The sequence below is a fragment of the Pinus tabuliformis genome, chromosome 4_2 (genome assembly GCF_031772625.1).
Source record: "Pinus tabuliformis cultivar Carrire ecotype Pingquan chromosome 4_2, CPIR1, whole genome shotgun sequence".
Taxonomy (NCBI): Eukaryota; Viridiplantae; Streptophyta; class Pinopsida; order Pinales; family Pinaceae; genus Pinus; species Pinus tabuliformis.
In genome coordinates, this window is record NC_142304.1 from 1,060,022,428 (window position 1) to 1,060,033,117 (window position 10,690).

The 10,690-nt window shown below is 39.8% G+C and overlaps 1 protein-coding gene across 1 annotated transcript; it reads left to right on the plus strand.

Moving 5' to 3' along the window:
- The first annotated feature begins 7,011 nt into the window (after positions 1-7,011).
- On the plus strand, positions 7,012-10,364 carry LOC149173254 (receptor protein-tyrosine kinase CEPR1-like). Its single transcript, XM_089427894.1, has 2 exons — positions 7,012-7,392; positions 9,913-10,364. Exons 1-2 carry the CDS (start codon positions 7,083-7,085, stop codon positions 10,362-10,364), a joined length of 762 nt encoding a protein of 253 aa, XP_089284020.1. The 5' UTR covers positions 7,012-7,082.
- Positions 10,365-10,690: the final 326 nt, after the last annotated feature.

Consider the following 10,690-nt stretch of genomic DNA (forward strand, 5'->3'; position numbering starts at 1 on the left):
GTCACTCACCTTCCAAGTTCCTTGACATCCCCTTTGCCAGGTGATCCATCCCTTGGAATGTTTACTCGCATTGAAAGGTATAAAATCCAAGTCATATCCCTACCTCAAAACCATAATAACGGTCATATCATGCTCATGGAAATCAATGGGCACTATTAGGTACTAGTGTCCCACAATGGCCCTGCTCCTAAAGTGCTTTACCAACATACTGTTGTTTGTTCGAATTTCTTTTTGCTGCTACTGCTAATTCTTGTAGTCAGTTTCAACCACCCAAAACAAGCATTTCCCATGCTTCTTGTACCAAGAACATAGCCTCCATTAGATTCAAAATTAATTGAAATAAAATCAATTCAAAGCTTATTGGTAGCTCGTCAATAAGGCACACCTGCAACTTTTTTTACTTCCTGTCACAACAAGTCAAACTAGCTCTTTGATCAAATCATCATGTATAAACATATCACATTCGATTAGCTCAAAACTCAACCATCATAAATCAAAGTCATGAATCACATGCAATCATCATAAACCAGAATCATAGATCACATTCTACCATCATAAATTAGAAACAAAGATCACATGCATAACTAAAATTGAAGAAACATACTTATACTTATCTTTCAATTAGTCATTTATTTCCACCTTTGTCGTTTATCCTTTTGTACACACAATGGATCAGTTTCCACACCCCGCAAGAACCTAGTGCCTTCACTTATCTTAAACCACGTACATATACACATAGTGTATCCCACATGCATACACCCACACACAGTGTACAACACCACACAATACATGCACCTACACTCGACATACACCACATACACTTACACCCGGTTTACAACACAACATATACACCTACACCCAATGCACAACAAAATGCATACATCTACACCCAGTGTAAAACATCACACATACACCTACACTTGATGTACAAAATAATACATACACCTACACTCGGTGCATAACACAACACATACACCTACACCCGGTCTAAAACACCACACATACGCCTACACATGGTATACAACACAATGCGTACACCTACACCCGATGTATACAAAAACGCGATACATACACCTTCACCCAATGTAAAACATCACCTTTACACCTACGCCTGACATACAACAAAATACATACACCCACACTCAGTGAACAACACAATGCATACACCTACACCCGGTGTAAAACACCACACATACACCTACACCTAGCATACAACAAAATACATACATTTTCTAGCGGCTACAACCACCCTCCAAAATTTTGGCTCGCATGCAAATCGCAGAGCCTACCTTGGATCCTACGATCGATCATTCCTTGGTCACTTGTTGGTAAGTTGATGATCTCAAGCTTCCCCTCCTTAATCTTAAGAGTTGTTCATGTTTTCACCTTTAAGTGGCACGTGTCACCTTCGGGCATAAGGGTTGTTGTTTGGCATACAAAGGGAATGTTGTTTTGCTTCAAGGGAATTGTGTGCGTATGAGTGGTTGTCATCACATAGACATGTTTCACACTCACTTCACGCACTCTTGTCACGAAGGTTGTTGCATTAAGAAAAGTATGTCTTATGCATTTTGGATGGTCTACGTTGTGTCACTAAGTGTCCATGTGCAATCACAGTCAAGTCCTATCACTGTTTACATCTATGTCATTGATCTCACACAGGCATTTCCCAAGAAACCTAGCCTCATCCAGCTTCCCAAAATTTTGCACTTGGCTTTTGCATCCATCAAGCTTCCTCCTTTGCCTGCTGCAACCCCGTAGTGCACAGAGACCCAACATCCCTTGGCATCCAAAATTGCACAGTGGTTTCCTCTAGTGTCCTTCCCCAGCCGGAACCTGCTATCAACATAAATTGTGCAGTATTGTCCATCAGCTACTTAGTCGGACTTGCACCCAGAAACTGCGCAGTATTGCCTCTCAGCTACCCGGGCCGCACTGCACTCAGAAAATGCATAGAGGTGTCCTCCCAGGACTTCCATCCCACAATAGTGTCCTGTGCCTAAAAAATGCGCAGTGTTGTCCAAGCTACTTTGTCTATATTGCATTCAGAAACTGCACAAATGGGCCTCCCATGGCCTCATCCAGGCAGCAGTCACCTCTCACTGAAACCACGCTGATCCATCGCTCAGTGACTACAGGAAAAGGTTACATGATGAGATCACTCCTAAGGAGTCGAGGAGAAGGACCAAGAGACCAAGTAATGGAAAAAGATCAAGCTTACATGAAAACTCCATCAGATTCATGATCATCTCAAGGGTAAGTATGGTAAGGAAAGAAAAACTTTTGAAGTACCCATCTTAGTTGAATTTGCAGGACTGCTTGTCATTTTCATATCATCCTGTCCTTAGTAACATGCATGTGCACAAACACAAGAGGTCATTTCATTTGTCTCGTCTACATGTATTTCTTCCTTTCCTCTTGTTTGACCAAGTGTCTTCTTCAGCGTGTTGATTTCTATGTCATGCTTGTGACCTTTTTCTGGTAATGTTAAAGATTTGTGTTTGAGTTGTGTTCACTATGTAAATATCTATGGCACTCACACACGATGTTGTAATCACTTTCGCACAAGTGTCGTCACGGTCGTCCAAAGGTCTATCCAAAGTGTCACACTTATTGCTTTCACCATTAGACAATCCCTTAGTCAGTGACACTGAGCATATGTTGTCTTGTTGGTTCGAGATGTCTTATCATCAAGTCATGTTGAGTGTGTTTTTGTAAGGTGATGTATACACGAGTTCACCCGCTCACACAGTTAACCATTTTCCCCAAGATCTCTTGACCATACCACCCTCCATCAGTTGGACCTCTACTAAGCCGCACTGCGTAGTCTCAGCCCTCAGTGAAAAAGTAGTGCTGCCCAGAATTGCACAAAGCTTGAGGCTACCTCCCAAGCAGTCTGCACTATGCAATCCTAGAATCAACCTAGTTAACTATCACCCAAAACAACAAAGAAGTTGCCTAAGAAGCCATCTCAGTTTTCACTTCTGGCAAGCTGATCCATAAAGCCTCCCACTGGTCAACTGGAGAACTTGACTTCGGTAGTGACCCAGAGCTGCACTCATCCCAAAAATTAAGTAGAAGTTGTCATCCTGCATGCCCACACTAACTGAAGAAATTGCGTAGAAAAGAGGGACATGCACACGCTACCTATCGCTGCATTGTCTCATAAAATTGTGCAGTTTTGTCAGTGAGTCTCCCTGGTAGCCAGCTTGCTGCTCCTCCTGAAAATTGCCTAATTTTCTTGGACTATCCACCAGCTTCCTAACACCCCGCTCAGCGTAAAAACTACGCAGACATGTCTTGCATGACTGCCTCTTAGTTTTGCGCAGTTTTGGCCAGCAAGATCCCACCGCCCACTCCCATACTCATTTGAAAATCTGTGTAGTTCTCACTGCCAGTGTCCCTTGCTGCCTGCACTGCCTTCCCTGGAAAATTTGTGCATTTCTACTGCCCGCACTGCCTTCATCCTTTTGCTCACCCAAAGACAAAGGGGGTTGGGGCATTAAGGATCTCCCATGTTTTTCTCGATCCCTGGCCGCAAAGTCTGGTTGGAACCTTCTAACAAAGGATACTCTATGGACTTCGATGATAAAGAGGAACTATATTGATCCATTAGATGTGATAGACTAGATGAGGTCTTGGGAAAGAAATATTGGAAACTCATCGATCACCTAGAAGGCAACATTAGATTCTTTTAACATTATCAGGGATGGCCTTTCCTTACTGGTTGGTAATGGTTCTAGTGTCTAGGTGGGTATGGATTCATGGGTTGGCTGCAATGAGTCTTTCACCCTTCCAAGGGTGTTAAGGGTTTTTCTCGCAACAAGGGGGATTTACACTTTAAATCAAATTTCAAATGAGGCCACTAATTCCTTATGGTTTCAGGTGTGGTGGAGTGTTGAGGACTTAACTCTTGAACCCAGGTGGGTGGACATTTGGAAGAATTACTTTCTTGAAATCGAGTGTACAAATGTTCATATAAAAGAAAAACTTGATGTGCTGGTTTCGGTTTTCTCTCCAAGTGATTCTTATGCTCCAAAGTTCGGCTATGGTCTACAAATGAACATGAGGTTTGGAGACCCAAGAAAATGGTGGTTCACGTCCTTGTGGAAACTTAGTTGCCTGGCAAAATTGAGGTTTATTTTTTTATTTTTTGGTGTATTATGTGGAACAAAATCCCCTCCTGAGACAATCTACAAAAAAGAAAGAAGCATGGGTCAGGAAGGTTCCCTCTTTGCAAAGTCAATGATGAATCCTCTACTCATTTATTTCTTTTATGTCCAATTACAGAAAGTATTTTGGGGTTCTTTTTTTAAAATGTGGGTTTGTATTCTCCATGGGATGGGATCTCTTTGGAGGATGCTTGGCATCAGTGGTGGTCTGGGGTTTCAGATCCTCACTTTAGAAACATTCCCCCAATTGTTTGTTGGGGGGCCTAGTTGCCCCGAAACCATAGTACTTTTCAGGATAGGGCTCGTGATCCGTTCCTTACTGTATCTCAATTGGTTTCCATTTTTTCTTTGATTCCTTATATCATTCCTGCCTTTCCAGCTCAGCCTATACAGGCTGAATTCATCAGGCCTAACATCCCTTGGGCCTATTTCGATGGGGCTTCGGATGCGCAGGGTGTTTGTGGGGTTGGGATCATCATCCATTTAAGTAACAATTTTTCCCTCAAAGAATCTATGGGACTTGGTTCTGGGACTAATAGCTATGCTGAACTAAAATCTTTAAAGCTTCTTCTGTGTTGGTTAAGGCAACTGGATATTGGTTAAACTCATATTTTTCGTGACTCCATGAATGTGATTAAATGGACAAACAATGAGCAGAGATGTCAAAATCTAATTTTGAATTCTATTTTAGATGATATCCTTTACATCAAATCATCTTTTCTTGACGTTTCTTTCTATCACATTTACAGGGAAAGAAATATGGAAGCCGACAATTTTCTAAAAAAGGTCTTCAGCAAGTTCCGGACTGCTGGAATATAATTTCAATGGACCATGGGCGGGTTAATGAGACGGACCAACGTCTATTCCTCTAAAAAGTTTTTGTACATTTATGTTTTATGCTCTAGGGACTTTGCGGCTTATGGGATTATTTTCACAATTTTTTTTGTTATCCCCTTTATTGTTGTAACAGACTCTACATTTTTGTCTCAAGTTTTTGGATATTTCAGGTTGTTTTTTCTGTATGTACAGAGAGACCCGATTTCTCTATGATAGTTAATATTCTCTTACAGTTGGTGAACTTCTTGTATTGAGCAAAGAGTTGTTTTTTCTCTTTGCCTCAATACGTTGTGCTACACTTTCTAATAAGGGTGAACATACATTTTTATATATGAATGCTTCATTGCGTCCACTATGTAACTTTTTATTTTCTTAATAAAGAGTTCAGTTTTTTTTTGAATTTTTTTTATAAATTAGATTCATAATTTTCGAGGAAGTTGGATTCCAATAACACAAATGCATAATCAAATTCTTACTTCACTAAACAAAATCTTCTTAAAGTGTTCTTTCAATATCCACTTACAACTAGTCACTAATATGATACCAGATGACAAACTTTTGCAAAAACAATCATTTGGAAAAAGGAAAAAATAAGACTTAAATATTGATATGCTATAGCAACCACAAATTTTTTTATTTGCATATCCTTGATTTTTAAACCTTTTTTCTAATTTAAATTTTTTCTAGTTAATTAAGTTTTTTTTAAGTCCATTAAGTTTATAGTGAGTGGCTGGGTGAAATAAAGTGTAGGAACTTGGCGTTGTAATAAGTTAAACTTGGTGTTTTTTAATTAGTTTAATGTAAAATATATAATAAAATATGTATTTTGATGATTATCTTTCCTAACATTCTAAGGAGAGTTAAAAAGATGTTAAAGCTCACTGTCATGATGTTGCAGAATTTATCAGAGTGCATTAATGGATTGACGGATAAGGAGAAATCACTCCTGTGATATGTCCAGAAGGCAAGGCATAGAAAGAGAGGTTGTGTGAAGAAATTATTGCTTACACACAAAGACACTGGAATATTTGATGAGGAAGTGAATGTGAAATTATTTAAAGATCGAGAGAAAGTGAAATAAGGAAATAAGGCAGGGATACGAAGAAATTAAATATATGCGCTGGTTGGTCCGTCGTCGTCGTCCACAGGAAATTGCGATTCTCCCATTTTCTATGCCGTGAAGATGTGGAAAATGAATGGAAAATTCTCATTAGCGTCATGGAGGACTTCAACATTTTAGCGTCATGGAGGACTTCAAAATTTTACAATATTTCTTCCCGCTCAAACTTCTATCCGTATGGGCACGCCACGGAGGAATTTTGTATTTTACAATATTTTGGTCACGAGGCTCGATGACTAGTAATTTCCATGGCCCACCGAACTTTTTCCACCAGATTTCTCCAATGTGAACTTTAGGATTTAGTATTTTACAATATTTTAATCATGAGGCCCTATGACTACTAATTTCCATATGTAAATTCGTATTTAAAAATTAGCCCACCGAAAAATTTCCACACGATTTCTCCATCTGTAAACAGTACAGTTCAGAAGTTCTTGTAAACAGTTTTATTGCAGTGCTTTTTTCTAAGGCCACCTTTGTTTCCCAGTTTTATCGCAGCGCTATTTTTTTGAGGCTATCTTTATTTCCCAGTTTATAGAACCATGGTCAAGTTGTATATATTTTCCGGTAACTGGTTTAACTCTAACAGTCAGACATATACGGCTGACCGCATTAATGGGCGTATGGCCAATTAAATATAGCTTCCCAGTGTTCTATCTCATTGTGTGACGTTTGAATTTCTATCCTTATAAAGTAAAAGACGAGACAGTGGTTTTCGAGTAATTTATCGAAGTGCGCTATTTTATTAAATTAGATTACCAATGTGCGTTTCTTCTGTTGTGGAAAATTAGCGGCTCGGAGGACTCTAGGCTTTTTAATATTTGTTCCGTTTGAATTTCTATCTTTATCAGCGCGCAATGCATTTAGCGTTCAAAGATTTATTAATTAATTCCTATAAATAAACCAAGAAACTCAAACCATTCCCATTCCTATTCCTGTGAGAGCAGTCGAAGATGCAGATCTGTAACGCTCCCTTCCTTTTATGCACGTTACTTTTCCTCTCTTCTTTTTCCATTCTCTTTCCCACTCCACTCACATTTTCTTCCGCCCTTCAGTTGTCAGACCACCGGCATGCTCATCACGGCAATGCTTCCGATGAAGAGGCTCTGCTTGGATTCCTGTCTGGAATTACATATGATCCATGGCAGTCATTAACCACTACGTGGAAACCCAATGTTTCCTTCTGCGGGTGGAGAGGTGTCATATGCAGTCGGCGCAGACAGAGAGTGGTTTCACTCGATGTTTCATCCTTGGAATTGCAAGGTACAATCTCTCCTCTTCTAGGCAATCTCTCCTTTCTTAGAATACTTGACCTTGCCAATAACAGTTTCCAGGGTCACATTCCCTATCAATTGGGAAATTTGTTTCGCCTAAAAGAACTTGACCTGTATATGAATCAACTCCACGGTTCTATTCCGCTCACTCTTGGCCGTTGCCGTAGTTTACGGATTTTCTCTATGGACTCTAACGAGCTCGTAGGAAATATTCCCTCGGAAATAATGTGCAATCTCCCCAAGTTACAATTCTTAGGCTTATGGCAAAACAATTTGACGGGTAGAATCCCGTCCTGCTCCAGAAACATATCAACAACCTTCACTGGGGAAGTATACCTTCCCGAGAGTCCACCTTCCGCATCTGTAATACTTCTGAGTTTTAACCATCTCACGGGAGAAATCCCATCTTCCTTTTCTAACTTCACCAATCTTAGAGTTTTGGATATCGGTCAAAACCTGTTGACTGGTCACGTTCCAGTGGACTTGTGTCGCAGGAACATGCCGTTGACAATGCTCGTTCTGAGTGGGAATCAGTTGAGTGGCAGCATCCCCGCTTCGCTCATCAACTGTACCAACCTTCAAACGCTCGACTTTTCGTATAACCAACTCCGCGGTATAGTGCCCATGGAGTTGGGTAAGTTGACGCAGCTCCAAGTGCTCTACTTAGATACGAATCAATTGGTTAGCGGCAGCACCACAAACTTGCCCATCCTTACTATGCTAACCAACTGTTCTACCCTACGAGAACTAGATTTAAGCTACAATCATCTCACGGGACGTTTGCCCTTTTCTATAGGTTCCCTCTCCAAAGGATTAGATTCCCTAAACGTGGGCACAAATGCATTAGTTGGGGAAATACCTCCACAGATTGGAAATTTGACACGTTTAACATTTCTTTGTTTACAGTATAATTTTTTTACGGGGGCAATTCCAAGTTCACTTAAAATGCTTCAAAGGTTGGAAAGGTTATATATGAATGGAAACAATTTACAAGGAACCATTCCAACAGAAATGGGGCAACTCAAAAGCTTAGGGCTCATAGATATTTCTGAAAATAATCTCTCTGGAAGGATCCCTGATTCTATTACTAGCCTCCAGCAACTAAGATATCTAGATCTTCATATGAACCAATTATCAGATAGAATACCCAAGAATGTAGGGAAATGTGTGAACTTATTAATGCTAGACCTTTCATACAACAAGCTAAGTGGGGAGATACCTCCAACAATTGCAAGTCTTGCAAATTTAGCTCTCTATTTCAATCTTTCAAACAATTTATTAGAGGGTCGCTTGCCTTTGGAACTAAGAAAGATGGATATGCTTCAGGCTATAGATATTTCTGCAAATCGGCTAATTGGTAATATTCCAAGTGGGCTTGCAAGCTGCAAAGAACTAGAATACCTAAATCTTTCTTGGAATGCACTTGAAGGTATGATTCCAGTGTCATTTGGTGAACTTCAAAGTCTTCAGGACATGGATTTCTCCTCCAACAATTTGTCAGGTGGAATACCCACAACATTGGCAAATCTCAAAATGCTTAGCCGATTGAACTTCTCTTTCAACAACTTGTCAGGAGAAGTCCCAAAAGGTGGAGTTTTCAAAAAGATTGGTGCCACAGCATTTATGGGAAATCCCAGTCTCTGTGGACCTTGGGTAAATCTGTCGCTATGCCCTACTCATAGACATAAAATTCTTTCTCATATGAAAAAAGTTGTCATATCTATTGTTGCAATTGTAGTCACTATTGTGTTGTGTTTAGTTATAGGAATCTTGTGTAGACTATATCACAAGAGGAATATTCCTATAGAGGTTGGGGCATCCTTAAATGTGGGGCACCGAAGAATTTCCTATGGAGAGCTCATCACTGCAACAAATGGATTTAGTGATGCTAACTTGTTAGGAGTGGGTACTTTTGGGACAGTGTACAAAGGGGTTTTGAATGATGGCATGATGGTTGCCATCAAGATTTTCAATCTGGAAAATGAAGGAGCTAACAAAAGTTTTGAAAAGGAGTGCAAAGTTTTGGGTGCAGTTAAGCACCGAAATGTAATTAGAGTGGTAACCTCCTATTCAAACCTCCAAATGAAAGCTTTGATATTTCCATTTATGCCAAACGGGAGCTTAGAAAAGTGGTTATATTCCGATGGTGAAGTGGAAAGTGGCTTGACATTGATTCAAAGGTTGAATATAGCAATAGACATTGCCCAAGGCATGGTGTATCTCCACCACCATTGTTTCATGCAGGTGATCCATTGTGATTTGAAACCAAACAATGTGCTTCTTGGGGAAGATATGACAGCATATGTAATAGACTTTGGGGTTGCAACCATATGCCTTGCAAATGATGAAGATTCAACTTTCACCTCTACACTTGCACTTAAGGGATCTGTTGGCTACATTCCTCCAGGTATTATTTGAACTAAATGGCATGTTACACAATGTTATGAGTTTTATATTTGTATTAAACATTTTGAATTTGAAACCTTATGATGAGCATGTTTGAATGCAGAATATGGATTGGGTGGACATGTCACAACAAAAGGTGATGTTTATAGTTATGGAATAGTGTTATTGGAGATGCTCACTGGAAAGAAGCCAACCCACACCATGTTTGTGGAAGGAATGAACTTACAGAAATGGGTGGGTAACCATTTTCCAAATCAACTAGGGGAAGTGGTGGACAAGAGTTTATTGAGAGGGGCTAGTGCGAGCACTCAAGCAGATAAAGATCTTCGCTGCCTCAATCAATCCTTAAGCATGGGTTTGCTTTGCACAAGAGATTCTCCTGAAGGACGACCTACTATGATGGACATTGTGGGCACACTCCAATCCATTAGAGACAATTTTCAAGGCATTGGTGACATTCCAAAACCGCAATCAGATTTCACATGTTTGTTGGGTGATGCAAGTACAACTCACAACAACAATGCTAGTGGAGGCCAAAGCTCTTCTACATTCTAGAGTGTTATAAGAGAGCAGTGACTGTGTCACTAGACTATATAATAATTTGAGTCCATTGTCATTAGCTGCATGTAGTGTGAGTTTTATTTTCCTTTTTATTGTTGCAAAACTAGTCTTATTCCCCTCTCCTTTTCTATGCATGGCTATTGTTGAGCACATGTAAGTTTAAATATAAAGTTATATATGCTATGAAGGACAAACTCTCAAGTTTTTCTTATATCATTATGGAAAATGTCAATTCTGCTCTGAATACTTTAGTCTCACCCAACTGAAAATAGCAGACATACCCATTGAATGTATCGACATCTCCTTTTCCGACAAAAAAA

What these genes read in the sequence shown, in the direction of transcription:
- LOC149173254 (XM_089427894.1), top strand. Translation starts at nt 7,083, where the DNA reads ATGCAGATCTGTAACGCTCCCTTCCTTTTATGCACGTTACTTTTCCTC. An exon ending in TTCATCCTTGGAATTGCAAG is followed by an intron (nt 7,393 to 9,912) that starts GTACAATCTCTC and finishes GTTTGAATGCAG; the next exon opens with AATATGGATTGGGTGGACAT.